Source organism: Phyllobates terribilis, unplaced genomic scaffold (genome assembly GCF_046119375.1).
Source record: "Phyllobates terribilis strain yellow unplaced genomic scaffold, ASM4611937v1 Scaffold_11__3_contigs__length_659146591, whole genome shotgun sequence".
In the NCBI taxonomy this organism is placed as follows: Eukaryota; Metazoa; Chordata; class Amphibia; order Anura; family Dendrobatidae; genus Phyllobates; species Phyllobates terribilis.
In genome coordinates, this window is record NW_027362771.1 from 167,360,849 (window position 1) to 167,381,885 (window position 21,037).

A 21,037-nucleotide genomic window follows, 5' to 3' on the forward strand; every position below is an offset into this window, starting at 1 on the left:
AAAATATAATGTACCCATCAATAAATATTATTATAAAAAAAATAAAAAAAAAACAATAAAAGTACACATATTTGGTATCGCCGCGTCCGGAACAACCTGACCTATAAAACTGTCCCACTAGTTAACCCCTTCAGTGAACACGGTAAAAAAAAAAAAAAAAAAAACAAGCAAAAAACAATGCTTTATCACCATACCGCCAAACAAAAAGTGGAATAACACGCGATCAAAAAGACGCATATAAATAAAAATGATACCGCTGAAAACGTCATCTCGTCCCGCAAAAAACAAGCCGCCATATAGCTCCATCAGCCGAAAAATAAAAAAGTTATAGCTCTCAGAATAAAGCGATACTAAAAAATATTTTTTTCTATAAAATAGCTTTTATTGTGTATAAGCGCCAAAACATAGAAAAATTATACAAATGTGGTACCGCTGTAAACGTACTGACCCGAAGAGTAAAGCTGCCTCATCAATTTTACCACACGCGGAACAGAATAAAAAAAAAAAAAAAAAAACAATTCCTGAATTGTTGGTTTTTGTTTATTCTGCCTCCCAAAAATCGGAATAGAAAGCGATCAAAAAATGTCACGTGCCTGAAAATGGCACCAATAACAACGTCAAGTCATCCCGCAAAAAACGAGCCGTCACATGACTGTCTGCCAAAATTTGGAAAAATTATAGCTCTCAAAATATGGCGATGCAAAAACTAGATTTTACAAAAAATGCGTCTTTTAGTGTGTGACAGCTGTCAGTCATAAAAACCCCATATGATTCTGGCATTGCTGTAATCACACCGACCCGAAGAATAAAGTCGTCTAATCACTTATACCGCACAAGGAACGGCGTCAAAAATAAACTCTTGAGTTAGGATTGGGCTAGGGTTAGGGCTGGGTTTGGGGCTAGGGTTGTGCTGGGGCTAGGGTTGTGCTGGGGCTAGGGTTGTGCTAGGGTTAGGGTTGTGCTAGGGTTAGGGCTGGGGTTGGGATTTTTTTCAAAAGTAAGAAAAAAAGATGACGATATGGCGACTAGTGTTGAGAGCAAGTGCTCGCTACTTGAGTTTGCATCGGGTGCTCTGGTATGCATTTAGTATCGTGGGTATTTGAGTGACATGCTCGAGTCTCTGCCCCATATGCTTCGCGGCCAAAAAACTTTACGGGGAATGCCTGCCATGCACGAGCGATCCCCGCATGTTTTTTTTTGGGTGTCTAATAACCGTGAAACATGCGGAGCAGGGACTCGAGCATGTCACTCGAGCACACGCTGTACATGGTGCATACCTGAGTACCCGATGCAAACTCAAGTAGCGAGCACTTGCGCTCAAGAATAATGAAAACTTATTCAATATGATGACCTAATGTAAACAAATAATGTGCCGTACCTCTGGGTTCAAAATGTTCACTATACACCTTAATAAAATCTTTGAGGGGTATAGTTTCCAAAATGGGGACACTTGTGGGGGAGCTCCACTGTTTAGGCACATCACGGGCTCTCCAAACGCGACATGGTGTCCGCTAACAAATTGAATGGAAAATCGGCTCAAATTGTTAGCGGACGCCATGTTGCGTTTGGAGAGCCCCTGTGTGTCCAAACATTGGAGCTCCCCCACAAGTGACCCCATTTTGGAAACTAGACCCCCCAAGGCACCTATCTAGATGCATAGTGAGCACTTAGAACCCCCAGGTGCTTCACAAATTGATTCGTAAAAATGAAAAAGTGAAAATAAAACACTTTTTCATTTTTATGAATCAATTTGTGAAGCACCTGGGGTTCCAAGTGCTCACTATGAATCTAGATAGGTGCCTTGGGGGGTCTAGTTTCCAAAATGGGGTCACTTGTGGGGGAGCTCCAATGTTTGGGCACACAGGGACTCTCTAAATGCAACATGGTATCCGCTAACAAATTGAATGGAAAATCGGCTCAAATTGTTAGCGGACACCACATTGCGTTTGGAGAGCCCCTCTGTGCCCAAACTTTGGAGCTCCCCCACAAGTGACCCCATTTTGGAAACTAGACCCCCCAAGGCACCTTTCTAGATGCATAGTGAGCACTTGGAACCCCCAGGTGCTTCACAAATTGATTCGTAAAAATGAAAAAGTGAAAAAAAAAACACTTTTTCATTTTTATGAATCAATTTGTGAAGCACCTGGGGTTCCAAGTGCTCACTATGAATCTAGATAGGTGCCTTGGGGGGTCTAGTTTCCAAAATGGGGTCACTTGTGGGGGAGCTCCAATGTTTGAGCACACAGGGACTCTCCAAATGCAACATGATATCCGCTAACAAATTGTCGGCTCAAATTGTTAGCGGATATCATGTTGCATTTGGAGAGTCCCTGTGTGCCCAAACATTGGAGCTCCTCCACAAGTGACCCCATTTTGGAAACTAGACCCCCCAAGGCACCTATCTAGATGCATAGTGAGCACTTGGAACCCCTAGGTGCTTCACAAATTAATTCGTAAAAATGAAAAAGTGTTTTTTTTTTCACTTTTTCATTATTACGAATCAATTTGTGAAGCACCTGGGGGTTCCAAGTGCTCACTATGCATCTAGAAAGGTGCCTTGGGGGGTCTAGTTTCCAAAATGGGGTCACTTGTGGGGGAGCTCCAAAGTTTGGGCACAGAGGGGCTCTCCAAACGCAATGTGGCGTCCGCTAACAATTTGAGCCGATTTTCCATTCAATTTGTTAGCGGATACCATGTTGCATTTAGAGAGTCCCTGTGTGCCCAAACATTGGAGCTCCCCCACAAGTGACCCCATTTTGGAAACTAGACCCCCCAAGGCACCTATCTAGATGCATAGTGAGCACTTGGAACCCCTAGGTGCTTCACAAATTGATTCGTAAAAATGAAAAAGTGTTTTTTTTTTCACTTTTTCATTATTACGAATCAATTTGTGAAGCACCTGGGGGTTCCAAGTGCTCACTATGCATCTAGAAAGGTGCCTTGGGGGGTCTAGTTTCCAAAATGGGGTCACTTGTGGGGGAGCTCCAAAGTTTGGGCACAGAGAAGCTCTCCAAACGCAATGTGGTGTCCGCTAACAATTTGAGCCGATTTTCCATTCAATTTGTTAGCGGATACCATGTTGCATTTAGAGAGTCCCTGTGTGCCCAAACATTGGAGCTCTCCCACAAGTGACCCCATTTTGGAAACTAGACCCCCCAAGGCACCTATCTAGATGCATAGTGAGCAGTTGGAACCCCCAGGTGCTTCACAAATTGATTCATAAAAATGAAAAAGTGTTTTTTTTTTCACTTTTTCATTGTTACGAATCAATTTGTGAAGCACCTGGGGGTTCCAAGTGCTCACTATGCATCTAGATAGGTGCCTTGGGGGGTCTAGTTTCCAAAATGGGGTCACTTGTGGGGGAGCTCCAATGTTTGGGCACACAGCAGCTCTCCAAACGCAACATGGTGTCGCTAACAATTTGAGCCAATTTTGCGTTAAATTTGTTAGCGGACACCATGTTGCATTTAGAGAGCCGCTGTGTGCCCAAATATTGGAGCTCCCCCACAAGTGACCCCATTTTGGAAACTAGACCACCCAAGGCACCTATCTAGATGCATACTGAGCACTTGGAACCCTCAGGTGCTTCACAAATTGATTCATACAAATGAAAAAGTGTTTTTTTTTTCACTTTTTCATTGTTACGAATCAATTTGTGAAGCACCTGGGGGTTCCAAGTGCTCACTATGCATCTAGATAGGTGCCTTGGGGGGTCTAGTTTCCAAAATGGGGTCACTTGTGGGGGAGCTCCAATGTTTGGGCACACAGGGACTCTCTAAATGCAACATGGTGTCCTCTAACAAATTTAACGGAAAATCGGCTCAAATTGTTAGCGACACCATGTTGCGTTTGGAGAGCCGCTGTGTGCCCAAACATTGGAGCTCCCCCACAAGTTACCCCATTTTGGAAACTAGACCCCCCAAGGCACCTATCTAGATGCATTGTGAGCACTTGGAACACTCAGGTGCTTCACAAATTGATTCATAAAAATGAAAAAGTGTTTTTTTTTTTCACTTTTTCATTGTTACGAATCAATTTGTGAAGCACCTGGGGGTTCCAAGTGCTCACTATGCATCTAGAAAGGTGCCTTGGGGGGTCTAGTTTCCAAAATGGGGTCACTTGTGGGGGAGCTCCAAAGTTTGGGCACACATGGGCTCTCCAAACACAACATGGCGTCCGCTAATTATTCAAGCAAATTTTACAATCAAAAAGTCAAATAGCGCTCCTTCCCTTCCGAGCCCTGCCGTGCGCCCAAACAGTATTTTTTCCCCAAATATTGGGTATCTGCGTGCCCAGGGGAAATTGCACAACAAATTTTGGGGTCCATTTTTTCTTGTTACCCCTGTGAAAATAAAAAAAATTGGGTCTAAATTAACATTTTTGTGAAAAAAGTTAAATGTTCATTTTTTTCTTCCACATTCAAAAAATTCCTGTGAAGCACCTGAAGGGTTAATAAAGTTCTTGAATGTGGTTTTGAGCACCTTGAGGGGTGCAGTTTTTAGAATGGTGTCACTTTTGGGTATTTTCTGTCATAAAGACCTCTCAAAGTGACTTCAAATGTGATGTGGTCCCTAAAAAAATGGTTTTGTAAATTTTGTTGGAAAAATGAGAAATCGCTGGTCAACTTTTAACCCTTATAGCTCCCTAACAAAAAAAAATTTTGGTTCCAAAATTGTGCTGATGTAAAGTAGACATGTGGGAAATGTTATTTATTAACTCTTTTGTGTGACATATCGCTCTGATTTCAGGGCTTAAAAATTCAAATTTTGAAAATTGCAAAATTTTCAAAATTTTCGCCAAATTTCCGTTTTTTTCACAAATAAACGCAAGTGATATCGAAGAAATTTTTCCACAATCATGAAGTACAATATGTCACGAAAAAACAATCTCAGAATCAGGGGGATCCGTTGAAGCGTTCGAGAGTAATTACCTCATAAAGTGACAGTGGTCAGAATTGTAAAAATTGGCCCGGTCATTAACGTGCAAACCACCCGCGGGGCTTAAGGGGTTAAAGAGCTTGAACAAACTGCAAAGGAAAAGTGAGAGAAAATTCCAGCTGAGAAGTGCAAGAAGCTTCTAGATGGCTACAAGAAACCTTTGAAGGCTGTCATCGATGCTAAAGGGTGTGCAACCAAGTATTAATTAGGGGTGCCTTTACTGCTGCACATGCTGTTTATTCTATTTCTTCTTTGAAATTGCAACATTTAAAGAAGTTGTCCAGTACTTTATTCCACCCCCCCCCCCTCAATGTATCCCCCCGGGGCACCTAAGACTTATTGTAAAAACGTCTGTTGCTGATAATGCCTGTGAGTGGCGCTATTGGTGGCCGCTCACAGGCATCACGTGACCCTGTGCTGACGTCACGACAAGTGACGTGTGACTCGGCGCTGGGGTCCCCGCGGTGGCTGCTGGGTTGTGGGCTGGGTTATCCCCGCGTCACACCCAGCATCCACCGCGCGCTTTCCCAATGAATGGGGAGAGGCAGAACGCGCAGTGGATGCCGGGTGTGACGCGGGGGGGGTAACCCCGCCCACAGCCTGGCATCCACCGTGGAACAAGGAAGATCGTGACCCCCGGCTGCTGCCAGCACTTGACATGACGTCAGCGGATGTCAGAGCCGGCTGCAGCCGGGGGTCACGTGATGCCTGTGAGTCGCCAGTGATAGCTCCGCTCACAGGCATTATCAGCAACAGAAGGTATTTACAAGAAGTCTTAGGGACCCCAGGGGGATACATGGTGGGGGGGGGATATAAAGTAGTGAACAACCCCTTTAAGTTGAACAAAAAATGTTTTGTTTTACTTTGGACCACTAATTAAAAAATCATGAGGATATAATTTTTGGTACATTTTCATTTGTTTCTGAAGATATTGTAAAATAAAAAATGAAGGGGTGCCAATAATGGTGAGCAGCACTGTATGTTACCCCTTAGTGACCACCGATACTTCTTTTTACTGACCTGCGATTGTAAGAGAGTAGCATCCCCCAGCAGGTGACAATCTTGTAGCTGTCACTTGTACACTATAGCTGACTACTTGCCCCATCAGCTATGATCAATGTTGGCACTGACCATGGTCGTTTAACTCCTTAGATGCTGCTTTCAATAGTGATTACGCAATCTAAATAGTTAGCAGAGTGTGGGGGCTCCCTCTTTAACCTCATTGGCACCCTGAGATCTTGATTGTGTGGTCCTGATGTTTGCCATGGCAGGTAACAGCCAAATAACGGCCTTAGAGTCTGCCGGCTATAGCGGCCTGTTCAGAAGTTATCAAAATTTAGGTGGTAAAAATAAACTTTTTCATTCCTGTCATGCCACTTTCCATTACTTCCTGAAAAGAACCAGAAGGGTTAATGAACTACCTGAAAGCAGTTTTGAATACGTTGACTGGTGCTTTTTTTAAAATGGTATCACTTTTGGGTGGTTTCCAACATATAGGACCCCCAAAGTCACTTCAAATCTGAACAGGTCCCTAGAAAAATAAGTTTTGTAAATTTTCTTGAAAAAATGAAAAATTACTGCTACATTTTTAAACCTTATAAAATGCTAATAAAATAAAACAACACTTTACAGATGTGCTGATGTAAGGCAGACACGAGGGAAGTGTGTATTAATGTTTTTGTGTGGTATAACTATGGTTTGAAAATTGCAATTTTTTTCAAATTTTTGTCAAATTTCTGATATTTTTATAAATGAACACAAAACAGATGAACCTGATTTTTACCATTATCATAAAGTATAATATGTCTCAAAAAATCCAATCTCAATATGACTTGGCTATGTTGAAGCATTCCAGAGTTATTACTACCTAAATTGACACTGATCAGATTTCAAAAAATTGGTCCTGTCACTAAGGGGTTAAATAAAATGTTCCTATATTGAGATAATCTTATAAATGTGCCCTTGCTGTGTACTGTGTAATGGCTGTGTCAGGAACATGGTCTGATCATACCACAGCACCTGGGCGAGGGGGTGGGAGGGGGGAGAAAAAGAATATACAGATATAATAGCCGGGGGTCGCAAATGATTCCTTCTTTGAAGTAAAAGCTCACAAAAAGAATCAGCTGTGATCCCATGCTCTAATGTCTGTATACTCTTTTGCTTCCTCTCCTGCCCAGGAGATGTGGTATGATCAGACCATGTTCCTGTACGGTCAGACACAGCCATTACACAGTACACAGCAGGGGCACATGTATAAGATTATCTCAGCACAGGAACATTTTATTTAAAAATGGTAAGTTGGTTGGTAAGTTGAAACCATGCCCCCAGACTGTTCCAGGTCGGCCTTCAGGTCTTGCCGCTGCAGAAACGCTTAAAAAATGCATAGTGGGCACACAGCCTTAGATTAAAGCAAAACTAAGTACTGTGTGAAATCTAAAAAAGAAAAAAAAAAGTTATCAATCCCCCCCCCCTCTTCATGTAAATGTTATGTTGTTTTTACATTTGTAATTGGTAAATATATCAATTACAATTTTTAATTGGAGTCTTCACGTTTTATTGGTTTTGGAACCCTTGAAGTCTGTCACGTGAAACCAGTCATACACAATTCAAATAAATGGGAAACTGAATACATTCCAATTTTGGTACAGAAAAAAAAAATCTGAATTTATGTACAATTTCTTCCTTACAAACTTACCCTTAAAGATTAGGAGGTTTATGGAGTATGCCCCTTAGGTTTGACTATTACATTTGCTGTAGGGATTAGGGCGAAATGATGGCTAATGTTAGTAGGTTTTCCAGGATTTCCAAGGAAGCCAAACTACTGGTAAGCCATAATGTGTTATATGTATGTGTGTTGTGTAGCGCACATTTCCACTGTAGTACTTTTAATTGTTGTGTAACTTTATTTTGTTACCTTTTTGCTTTAGATTGATGTTGGTACAAGGCCAGAAGTTCACAGGAGAGATCCAGTTTCAACTGCTGAATGGGACAACCATATGGATTCAGGAGGAAGAATTCATAACGTGGACCACTTAAAGCACATGATTTTCAAAGGGGTACATTTATTTTTCATCTCGCTCTTCTAAAATGAATTATTTATTTCTCTGACTGGCTAACAGGAGAGTGCATACATAGACGGCGCTTCCCTTTGAGGAGAATGACTGACAGAAGTAGGGGAAGAATCTGTAATGCATGTATTGATTGCAAACGTAACGCAAACTGGGAAGCCTTTTCTTTTTTCAAGGCACGGTGATGTTATAACTGATAAGCGCTATGAAAGGGAAATGCTTCCCGATACGTGTTAATTTTGTGATCATTGTATGGATCAAATTTTCATCTCCTTCTTTTTCGCCCTGTTCAGGTATTTTTCTTCTCTTTTCTTCAAAACTACCTTTACGCTGTAGTATTTTCTGCCAACACCATAGGGCTTTTCCCTGGAGATTGCAGTACGCATCCTTTTTAAAGTTGTTTTGGCTTTGCAATAACCCAGTAATGTGAGAGGCCAAGCAGTATTCTAGTGTTTCTCATCCATACATAATCTTAGATTTAAATTCACACCAGGCTATTATTTAGATGACTTATCGGGTCCGACCAGGATGAAACGTTTTACTTACTGGTTCTGTATGTAAAGGAGGGATGGTAGAGGAAGGGATGCAAGTGTCACAAAAAAAAATAGAGCCTTTTACAATACAGCCTTCAGTGATCCCAGAGGGCAGAAACATTAGCATTGGTATGTTATCAACCCCTCTTTTTAATCAGGGTACATGCTGTCTTATTTGGGTGCGTTGTTCCACTACATTAGATGTGCAACTGCTCATATGCTCAATCACCCCTTGGTCATAATCCTCATATAATCATTGTCTCGGTGACTGAAATGTTTAATTGAAATTGCAACAACAAAGAGCCGTAATGATGGCATATTTTTCACATTGATTAGGAAATTATTGTTAATTGATAGTAATTGCCGTAATTTCTTAGCAATCCGTTTTGAAAATTGTGAGCACGTCTGGAACATCATAGGTCGGCAACTGCAAAGGGAGCTGCCAGCAGCTGATCTTGATGATTTGTGTGCCCAAGTGCATTGTGTGGCAAAACTTTTCTGAGACAACCAATAATAACCTCATTGATTGCAGCCAAGGTGTGTAAGTTCGTGTGTTTCCAAGCATGACGCTCATACTCGATAATAATTCAAGCAAGATGTCTCGAAAAAATTGTTTTTGTCATTTGCATTCTGGGATTTCCATAAATCCATGACTATTCATTTTTGTTGTTGCATTTTAACCCCTAAGAAGTGTAGTTATAGTGAAGATTTGTGCATGTGGACATAGACCTAATTGAAATTACACTATGAGCTCCTCACAGTTCAGACACTTAGCCACAAACTCAAATTTTGATGCATATTAAAGGAAACCTGTCATCAGGGCTTTATACCCCAAGCTAAGGCCAGCTAGATAAAGACTCTGTAATACTTTTTACATCCATACCTTAACTTTAGAAATCGGAGTTTACGTTTTACAGAAAGTTATTGTCAAATTGTTATGCAAATTAGCTGCAAGTGAATTGGGCAGGCACTGCACTTCCATCTCTGCTGCCTCTCTTCCCTATTCCTTGCCCACTGCCTGTCGGTGATTGACAGGACACTCTAATCTAGTGACCTTCCTGCCCCACCCAAGAGCTAATGCATGTGCCGTTACTCACTAGGCTGGTGAATGCGCAATAAGGCCCTGATGAAGAAGACTGTTGGTTTCTTGCTCAATCTGCATAGTTCTCAGATCCCATCAGACACCCACTGTCTTCTTAACTCCTGCTCTTGTTCTCACACTGGTCGTCCAAGTGAAGAAGACGTTTAGTATCTAGCGCAATTTGCAAACTATAGAGATCGCGCCAGACACTAACATGCGCCTTCATCATAGAAGGTCGGGTGAGAGAATGAGGTTACTGAAAGAGGAGTGATATATAAATAACTGGCAAGAGACTGGTGGAGGAGGAAGATAGAGAAGGGCAACAGAGCTGTCAGATTTTCACATTACTGAGATAGGAGACAGCAGGTGCTGCTGGTAAGATTCTATGTAGGTGGGAGTTGCTGAATACTGTGCTCCGCCCACTCCCCACCTTTCGCCTACATAGAATCTTATCAGTAGTAACTGCCGTCTCCTATCTCGGTAATGTAACAATCTGTCTTCACTTAATACACTTTTTGCCTGTAAATTAAGACTTTTGAGAATGAATGATCCTGGCAGAGAAAGAAGCCGATTTCCCTGATAAGATAAATGGCAAAGTTTCATATTTTCAATTGCACTATTGAATTATGAAATAAAAATTAAAACGACGGTTACGCTATAAGGTTGATGTGCATTTGGAAAAAATGAATTGCATATTTTATTTTTTTCTTCCTTTATAGTCATTGGATTGGTTTTTAATCTTTTTAAATCTTAGTAGGTGATTTTATTTTTGTGGGAATGACAAGTTTTACATAGGGAAATGTATTGTTCGCTATGTGAATTAAATCACTGGTATTGCTTGGTATGCTGATCAGGGATTTATCTATTGACTCTGTTGTTCTTTTTTTGCAAGTCTGTTGTACCACTCTGCATGTCTATTTTTCTGACCTTAGGTCCTCGTCTACATTTAATTTCTCTGCTGCCTGTTACATTGCTGCTTACTGGGAATAGTTGCCTTTGTATCTGACAACCGCTCGTTGATTTTATATCCGATAGTGATAAAGAAATCCTAATCACTCGAGTTGGTAAATGTGTTTTTCCAAAAATCCATCTGTTCCTTTTTTCAAATACAGAATGATGTGCTTTTATTCCATCCAAAATGTCAATCGTAAACTGAGAATCCTCTTCTCATTGACCTCCTTTTATCACAAAGCACTCCTTGTAATCTCTTTACGACATGAGCTCCCTCCAATGTTGCGCTTCAGCCTTTGGATCCAAGGCAGTAATCTCTCCAAAATGCCAGCTACATCGTATTTTAGTTAAAAAGGGAATAAACATACACTTATGAAATGTGTTCTGTACTTAATAGTGTAGATTTTCATGGATTACATTGCTGAAAGATGTGTAATCATAACTGCTGTTCACTATATTTGGGATTTTGCACTATATGCCAGCAGTGGTCATATTTATCGAATTAACTGCATCAGAATTCTGGCATCATTGGCACCAAATTACTGTCTTTCATGACTTCTACCATATTTATGTGTTTTAGACACTTTTTTAACGACTTGTCCAACTAGATGACATGGTCTCACTGAAAAGAGGTGTGAATAATTGGAAATGGGACAGGGCCTAGTGTACGACATCATTTGTCAAAAGGAGAGCGCCAATATGTGGCCCACAAAGTAAGCCAGCTAATAGGAGGTGTAAAATTAGGCTAGACCACCTTAGACCTAATTCAAAAATCCGTGTGACTGTACTCTGGTCACAAATCACGGACTGGCTGCGGGTCTTATGTCCCAAACTTGACAGCCTTATATAGCATAGTGAGGAGACTTATGGACAGTCTGTGCATTGCAGTCCATACCTTAAAGGGGTACAACACTATGGGAAACTCCTTCTCAATCTGTGTATTTGCCCCACGTAAAATAATATAACTTATACTTGCCTCCGGTCTCTGCACTGTCTCTCCTGGGGCTTGCGTGACATTGTTACGTCACACAAGCCCTGCGGCCATGCAGCACAGTCTTCAGAAAAATCACTTACATCCGGAGGAAGTGAACGCTGTTGCTTTCTTGCTTCCTCTGGATGTGTGTGATAAGTTTGTTATGGAGAGATTGAAGCGGCTGCTGATTGGCCCCAGGGCTCTTGTAAAATAACAATGTCATGTGAGTCCTGGGTGAGACAGCGCCGACACTGCTGGAATGGCAACGGAGGGGAGTATAAGTGTTGTAATTTTACTTGGTGCAAACTTACGGATTGAGAAGGGGTTGTTCTAATAGTGGATAACCCCTTTAACACAGGTGTGTGAATTTGGTTTTAAAAACTATTGTCCGGTCTGAATTCATAAGTTTGCAGTCACTCTGTGTGACTGCAGACTTATGAATCCACTGTGTGCTGCGGGGATCCACCGGTTTCTGACCCGGGACCGGAGGGTATGTATGCGTTATACACACTCCCAGCCACTATGGAGCAAGGCGGTGCCCTGTCTAGGGACGCGGCCTTCCAGTGGGCAAGGCCAACTAGTCTACAGTCACACAGAGTGACTGCAAACTTATCGGTTTGGACCTGACAACCCCTTTAAAAATTTAAGAGATTTATCAAAGGACAAGAAGCATTGTGATGAGTCTGGTGCATTTTAAAACTCTAGTCTAAGTTTGCAGTGTCTAAGAATTAGACAGTAGTGATAAATGTGCCCCCGTATTTTTATAGCTGGAAGAATAATGTCTTACTGGAAATAATTCTGTTTCCTGCAGGGTCTCTGCAATGCTTTGAGAAAGGAGGCGTGGAAATATTTGCTGGGTTATTTTCCTTGGGATAGCACTAGAGAAGAACGAGCTCTGCTGCAAAAAAGAAGAGCGTAAGTAACCATACATGGGGGAAGTTTCTCATAGTAAATATACAGATTTCCATATTAAATAAATCATTCAGTGTTGCTTTTTTTTTTTTTATTTGCTTAAAAACATAATGGCTGTGATTTACTAAGCTAATGCTTCAGAATTGTGGCTTTATTTGCACCAGACAACTTGGCGTACACTACATTTTACTTGGTGTTTTAGATTTACTCTTCTGACTCGCTGGACAAGGGGCTTGGTTTGGTAGGAAGTGGTTTTGGTCTAAAATGTGACACTGCATCAAAATTTACACAAATTACAGGGGTAAAGCCAGCTAGTGAGTGATGTAAAGGTAGACAAAAGTGTCAAGTATGCACTATTTTTAATCCACCATGAGCTGCTGTTATGAGCACCATGCATTTTACTGCTGTATGTTTAAAAAGTACTTGTCAAAAAAATGTAATTAAACACTTTGTAAGGCTAAGTGCACACGATGCGTATTTGAAGCGGAAATTTCCGCTTCATTTCCGCATGTCCTTTTTCCTGGAAAACGCATGCGGAATTTGGCATGCGTTTTTCGCGCGTAATTCGCGCGTTTTGCACATGCGGAATTGCCTTGCGTTTTCTACTGCATTGTAGATGGCAATTCCGCATGCGTAAACGCACAAAGAATTGACATGCTGCGGAATTTTCCGCACAACAAAACGCTGCGGAAAATTCCGCATCGTGGGCATTACAATTGCGGAATGCCATAGGGGACCATGGCAGAAGGCTAACATGCGTAATTCATGCGTTTACGCTGCGGAATTTTCCGCACAAAATACGCATGAAATACGCATCGTGTGCACATAGCCTAAGACTCGCTGAGCTCCCTGATTCTGCTGCTCTTTTCGGTTTTTGCTCTGTCATTCCATTGAGGGGATATTCACATTTGTTGCTTTGAGAGCGCAGCATGTGAAATCTCTGCTTGGAGTCCAATTTGACATTTCTTCAGACTCTTCCCTTGGGATGTGCGCTTTCACCCCTCCCTCCCAGACACTGCCAGTCAGAGTTTGAAAGTCTATCAGTCATAGATGCTGCTGAGCGCATGCCTCGCAGAAGAGCGTCTGATGAAACACCCAGTTGGTCTGCTAGCAGAGATTTCCTGTGTGGTTGGCAGTTCGGACCAGCGGCATGGTTGCACTGCTTGCCTGAACTATACGCACTCTGCTGCGGCTGTATGTGATGGCTTTGCTTCAGCAGCATCAGTAATGCAGTTGCACTTATCTGGCTGGTTTGGGAGCGATTAGGCTAGCTTCATTGCCGTGCATACAATGTCTATGGGAAAAAGCTTGTAAGCACTGCACATGTCCAGCCATCACTGATAGACCTGTGCACTTCCCAATATTACCCATAACAAACATTAGAATATCTCTTTAAACAATGGTTTCTCAGAATAATGTGCATTTCTGTCCAGACTAAGGCTGCCGGGCTGAACGCACATCCATATGCACAGAGCGATCGTTAATACGATTGGTCTGCAAATATATTATCATTGTTCTTGGCAGGACATGACGAGTTTACACTTTATGGTATACTGCCGAGAACAATTATTTTTAAGCAAGATTACACTGCACAAGTTTTGGGAAACAATCGTTCCTAGGAATGCCATTTCCGGATTATCGGCCAGTGTAGATGGACACTAAGATTTTTTCATCTCTCTGCATCACCATGACTGGTGTACTGTACATTAAAGGGAACATGTCTCCATGTTTTTTTTTCTCATATCTGAGAGTAGCATGATGAAGGGACAGAGACCCTGATTCCAGCGATGTATCACTTGCTGGGACACTTGCTATCATTAAAATCACTGTTTTATCTGCTGCAGATCTACCAGTTATCTGATTGTAGATCTGTATAACCCCACCCCCACCACTGATTGCCAGTTTTCTGCCCATGTACAGTATGCACAGACACCTGCCAATCCTTGGTGGTAGTGGGATTATACAGAGTTCATGAATATGGAGGATTACCTGGCAGCAGTTTACTAGTCATCTAGTGATAATCTCCTGCTGATGATAAAACAGTGATTTTATTAAAAGTACCTTAAGTGACCCATTAAGTGACACATCACTGGAATCAGGGTCTCTGCCCATTATTTATACTGCTCTCAGATTAGGTGGCAAGATCCTGGTGACATTAATGTAGTCTGAAGTTGGACAGAATGCATACAGGCATTTCTTTATCCCACCATTGGGTGCTACATGAGGCCGGTCACACTTGCCGACCCCGTTCAAGGAGCTCCACTGTCTGTTCCTGGTTTTTATAACCTCTCTTTTCTTAGCTAGTCCATGCTGTATTATGGGATGGAAAGTAGTTGAGCCTGAGACGTGTCTGTACCATGTACACTTAGTGATGTGACTTCGGAGCAGTGTGACATGGGGAGGTGGGAGCTTCTGCGTCGCCGTCCTGTTCACCTTGCGCTCCGTTACCCCGCTTGATGTACATGCATTCTGCACTTGCTTCGGGGCTGTAAGCTGCCTTCTTGCTTACTGTGTTGCTCACTCTCCATTAAGCTCGTCTCTTCTGCTTATCACATCCGATTAAGCAGCCTTTACTGACTTGAAAAGATTGAGATTCTTTTCTAAATATTTTTTTCTTACATAGACAGAAAATAGCTTGAGATTAACATTAGCGGTGCTTTGGAAGTGATGGCCATTGTAAAGATGAAGCAGACAAATGCAATACTTTTCAGTGCTTTACTGTGTTTTTCCACCATTTAAAGTTGTTTTATTGGAGCGATGATGGCTGGAATAGAAAATTACATATCTGCTATCTTTCAGCCTTTTTTCTCTTGTTCTCCTGCTTCACCTGTTTATGTACCAGACTTCACATCATTCCTTACCAGACGCATTCAAATATAAAAGGTAGTTTTGTAAGGAAGGATCGAATGGCTGTCAGCAAGACTGCTCCTGAAATGACCCTGGTCATAGCAGTGTAAATAGGGGAGCAGTTCAGAGACTGGTCTTAAGGGACAAAGACCTGAAAGAGCGCCTGGTTCTAGATTTTCCATCATCACACTAGTGATTGCCATTCTTTTTTCTTAATCTTCTCTGTAAAGTTCCCCATACACATTAGACTGGGGGTCTGTGAACTTGGGCTCTGCCGACAATCTGTGTGTGGGGGGCGCCGACCAACTGATTGTTGCTGGAGAGGTCATTCCTGCATGTCTGATTTCGGACTGCCGATCGCATTGTCCTCTCGGAGATAAGCGGCCGGCTGAGGTCATAGAGAACACAGGAGCACTCGGCTGAATGTGCTGGCCTATGTATGGGAGAGCTGGATATTGGCTGAACGATTGGCCGAAGCATTATTCGTTCAGCAGCCATCTAATGTGTATTGGGGTTTTAAAAGGCTCGTCTAGGACTTTAACATTGATTGCCTATCCTAAGGACAGGTAATCAATGTCTGATCGATGGGGGTGCTACACTAGGCACCCTCATCGATCACGTGTTCCCGTTGTTGTGGGAGGCTGGAAGTGCACAGTTGAGGAGCTGCACAGCTCCATCAATACAATAGTGGCCACAACAGGGTACTGCACATCCACCCCTTTTGATTTGAATAGGTGACGGGTGTTTAGTACCCTGCCACGCGTGCGACCACTATACAGTCGACAGCTGTGCTGTGCAGCTCCTCAACTCAGCAGTTGCTACTGATATTGGGAACAGCTGATCGGCGGGGATGTCACACCCCCACTTATCAGACATTGATGACCTATCTTGAGGATAGGTCATCAATGTTAAAGTCCGTGACAACCCCTTTAAGGGCAAGTTCAGACATGGCAGGTTTGCAGTGCAGATTCTTTTGATAAATCTACAGCAGTTGTATAATACAAGCTGACAGGTTTTTTATTTGGTGGAAAGTATCTGCAGGAAAATCAGCTTGTTGTCCACCTGTAAGGCACCGACACCTCTCCATATTTCCATATACTTTACAATGAATCCTGTGTCAGTTTGGAAGACTGTAGATGGCAATACTTGGGGCATTTTTTTTCCCACCTCCACTGGCTGCTTATATTGGTAGACTTATTCCATGATCCAGTCTATATACAGTACAGACCAAAAGTTTGGACACACCTTCTCATTTAAAGATTTTTCTGTATTTTCATGGCTATGAAAATTGTACATTCTCACTGAAGGCATCAAAACTATGAATTAACACATGTGGAATTATATACTTAACAAAAAAGTGTGAAACAACTGAAAATATGTCTTATATTCTAGGTTCTTCAAAGTAGCCACCTTTTGCTTTGATGACTGCTTTGCACACTCTTGGCATTCTCTTGATGAGCTTCAAGAGGTCGTCACCGGAAATGGTTTTCACTTCACAGGTGTGCCCTGTCAGGTTTAATAAGTGGAATTTCTTGCCTTATAAATGGGGTTGGGACCATCAGTTGTGTTGTGCCGAAATCTGGTGGATAAACAGCTGATAGTCCTACTGAATAAACTGTTAGCTGCTTTTTTCTTGCTATAATACAAATTCTAAGTAAAGAAAAACGAGTGGCCATCATTACTTTAAGAAATGAAGGTCAGTCAGTGCGAAAAATTGGGCAAACTTTGAAAGTGTCCCCAAGTGCAGTTGCAAAAACCATCAAGCGATACAAAGAAACTGGCTCACATGAGGACCGCCGCAGGAAAGGAAGACCAAGAGTCACCTCTGCTTCTGAGGATAAGTTTATCCGAGTCACCAGCCTCAGAAATCGCAGGTTAACAGCAGCTCAGATTAGAGACCAGGTCAATGCCACACAGAGTTCTAGCAGCAGACACCTCTCTACAACAACTGTTAAGGGGAGACTTTGTGCAGCAGGCCTTCATGGTAAAATAGCTGCTAGGAAACCACTGCTAAGGACAGGCAACAAGCAGAAGAGACTTGTTTGGGCTAAAGAACACAAGGAATGGACATTAGACCAGTGGAAATCTGTGCTTTGGTCTGATGAGTCCAAATTTGAGATCTTTGGTTCCAACCACCGTGTCTTTGTGCGATGAAGAAAAGGTGAACGGATGGACTCTACATGCCTGGTTCCCACCGTGAAGCATGGAGGAGGAGGTGTGATGGTGCTTTGCTGGTGACACTGTTGGGGATTTATTCAAAATTGAAGGCATACTGAACCAGCATGGCTACCACAGCATCTTGCAGCGGCATGCTATTCCATCCGGTTTGCATTTAGTTGGACTGTGATGAAAGCCGGCCGGTGGGTGCAGCTCTCTGGCGCCCCCTTACCTCTCAGGTCAGTCAAGGTACTGCACCTAGAGAAAGTAGTGCCAGGAAGCTGCAACCAGCGCAGGGAACACGGTAGTGTGTTATCCCTTCAACGTCACTAAACCGTAACGTCACTACACAGCACAACTCGCTAGCGCCCTCTTAGCCTCAGGTCAGTCAAGGAACTGCACCTAGGATAAGCGGTCGCCAGGGAGACTGTCCTGTAACCTACTGGGTATCGGGGCCCTCTGTAGTGAGGGCGGTATATATATCTTCCTTGGCCGCGCCAGGAATATATATATCTGAACCTCCGACCGTCACTACCAGCCTTCCCCAATCCCCAGTTGGTATGCTGCCACCAGTCCCTATTTTAGATATACGCCCAGTCCGTGAATGGGCCTATATCGGGTCAGGAACCAACCCTGGGTAGCGTTTTTGGCTTGAGCCGAGCTCACACGGACGTGCGTTCGTTATGCAGAATAAAAGGCAGGCCCACAATTACTTGAGGTAATTGATTATAATAATACACTAGATACACGATATACAACTAAATATACACAGGTATAAGGTCAGGCTAAACTATACAACAATGGAATACAACACACAGAATCACCACAGCATATCAGTTACCGGTTTCTTGATTTTCTTGTGACGCAGGGAGAGGATTCTGCGGTCGCAGGCACGGTTCTTTGTTACAGGCTGAGGCCTACCACCGCATGGTCAAACTGCTCCTCCCCTTGGTGGCCTCAGCTGGTGCTCAGATGTTCAGCACACCACTCTTGGGTCAAAAACTGACTTGTCTCTTGTCTGTCCTGCTATCTTACCTGCCCCGTCCCGCCCACTGCTGGTGAGGTCAGCTGGCTCAGTCTCCACCCTCAGGTCTAACTTCGATCAGAAGCCCAAATTCTATGGAACCCAATAACTTCTTCTGGGATGGTCTCATGATACCCCCAGGGGTTCCCATGGATTCGGGCCGCCGTAACCGACCTTTTGATATCAATTATGATACCATACGGTCCTCAGGAATGGCTCCGCGCTATATCTTGGCTTCCAGAGCACGTACAAACGTCTACCGCGGAGGCTTGTGTGCGCAATGGCTCCGGGACGCCGTGATATTTTTTTATTGGCCCATCCCACGCAACATGCGTGTACTATTCATGTTTCTATATCTTATGCCTCCATGCTTGTGACAGACAAAGAAACTAGTCCTATGGGACAAATGGTCAGGTACAGATAGACGAAGCACCCCCCCCTGCTGGCTGTGTTTCCTCTCGAAGTCTTTGAAGCTCCTAGCATTCAAGTGTTAAGTAGGCTTCTTATCTTACAGGAGCCTGGATGGGGGGAAACTATCTAGTTGACGTTTTAACAGAAGGTCCCAAGGGTGGGGGCTGCTGAAGTGTGGCCATCCCTGGATATGATTTATCATTACCAAGATGGCGGCTACAGGTTCATCACACCTCCCCCTATACGAGGGCGCGAGGGGGTAGCACATTCCTGTGTTCCCCCGTGCGTCCTTCTGCACCCTCCCCTTGCCGGGATAACCCGTCAGCGTTACCGTGGTCACGGCCTCTTCTGTGGCGAATGGAGAAGTGGTACTGCTGGAGAGCGAGGCTCCAGCGTAGCAACCTGCCATTCGACCCAGAGACCGTGTGTAACCAGCTGAGGGGGTTGTGGTCCGTCTCCACGGTGAAATGGCTCCCGTACAAGTAGGGCTGCAGACGCTGCAGGGCCCATACAATTGCCAGGCATTCTTTTTCCACCGTGGAGTAAGCCACCTCCCGGGGCAGTAGCTTCCTGCTCAGGTACAAGACAGGATGTTCCTGGCCTGTCGTGTTGACCTGACTTAGCACAGCACCGAGGCCAAAGTCACTGGCGTCGGTCTGTACCACAAACGGCCGGTCGAAGTCGGCAGCTTGCAGTACAGGGGAGCTACTTAGGGCGGCCTTGAGTGCCCCGAAAGCTGTCTCGCAGGCGACTGTCCAGTCGACTGCGACGGGCAGCTTCTTCTTGGTGAGGTCCGTCAGGGGCTTGGCCAGGGTGCTATAGTGTGGGACGAACCTCCTATAGTACCCGGCGGTCCCCAAGAAGGACATCACCTGCTTTTTGGTCCTAGGAGTGGGCCAGGATGCGATGGCATCCACTTTCCCCGGTTCTGGCTTCAGAACCCCCCCGCCTACCCGGTGACCCAGGTAGAGGACCTCACTCATGCCCAGCTGGCACTTTTCCGGCTTGATGGTCAAGCCTGCCCGGTGGATCCGACCGAGCACCTGCCGCAGGTGCTCTAGGTGATCCTCCCAAGTGGGACTGAAGACTGCAATATCGTCCAAGTACGCAGCCGCGTACCCTTCAAGTCCCTCAAGCAGCGTATTGACCATCCGCTGAAAAGTGGCAGGGGCATTCTTCATGCCGAATGGCATCACTGTGGACTCGTACAGTCCAAAAGGGGTGATAAAGGCAGAGCGTTCCCTTGCCGCGGGGGTCAGAGGAATCTGCCAGTACCCCCGGCTCAGATCCATGATGGTCAGGTACTTAGCCCCGGCCATCCGATCGAGCAGGTCATCGATGCGTGGTATGGGGAACGCATCGGTGGCCGTTACAGCGTTGAGCCCCCGGTAGTCCACGCAGAACCGTGTAGTTCGGTCCTTCTTTGGTACGAGGACTACAGGCGAGGCCCACGCGCTGCTGGATGCCTGGATCACCCCCAGCTTCAGCATCTCGTCTATCTCTTGGCGCATGTTTCCCTGCACCTCGAAAGAGACCCGATATGCTGAACGCCGGATCGGCGGGTGATCGCCAGTGTCCACGTCGTGGACAGCCATCTCAGTCCTTCCGGGCAGGCTGCTGAACAGCCCCCGGAAGGGGTGCAGGGTGGTCCCCAGCTGGGACCGTTGGTCCTCCGTGAGCTGGTGGCCAACCCCCACATCCTCGATGGACCCACCCGCCTTGGCTTGGGTGAGCAGATCCAGGAGGGTTTCTACCTCTCCTTCCTCGGGAAGGTTGCACACTGGGTGGGCAGTCGCTTCCCGCTCATGATGAGCCTTCATCATGTTCACGTGGAAGGCCTTCCTCCTTCCACGGGCGTGATCCAGGGTGACCAGATAGGTGACGGCATTGAGTTTCTGGTGCACGAAGTAGGGACCTTCCCAGGCTGCCTGAAGCTTGTTCTGTGGTACGGGGACCAGTACCCACACCTTTTGACCCACCTGGTAGGTCCTCTCACAAGCATTCTGGTCGTACCACCGCTTCTGGTCGGCCTGGGCCTGGGCCATATTGTCCTGCACCAGCTTTGCCAAGGCCATCATCCTGTCCCGGTGGCGCACGACATACTCGATGACCGACACCTCGGGGGTGGCCAAATCCCCTTCCC

General features: G+C 44.5%; 1 protein-coding gene across 2 annotated transcripts in view; it reads left to right on the plus strand.

Moving 5' to 3' along the window:
- TBC1D15 (TBC1 domain family member 15) overlaps nt 1–21,037 on the plus strand; it is a 116,384-nt gene that overhangs the window by 63,862 nt on the left and 31,485 nt on the right. For both annotated transcript variants that reach the window (XM_073651795.1, XM_073651796.1), the window contains 2 exons: nt 7,865–7,993; nt 12,355–12,458. In XM_073651795.1, the coding sequence (XP_073507896.1) occupies nt 7,865–7,993; nt 12,355–12,458 (233 nt within the window). The remainder of the gene's footprint in view (nt 1–7,864; nt 7,994–12,354; nt 12,459–21,037) is intronic.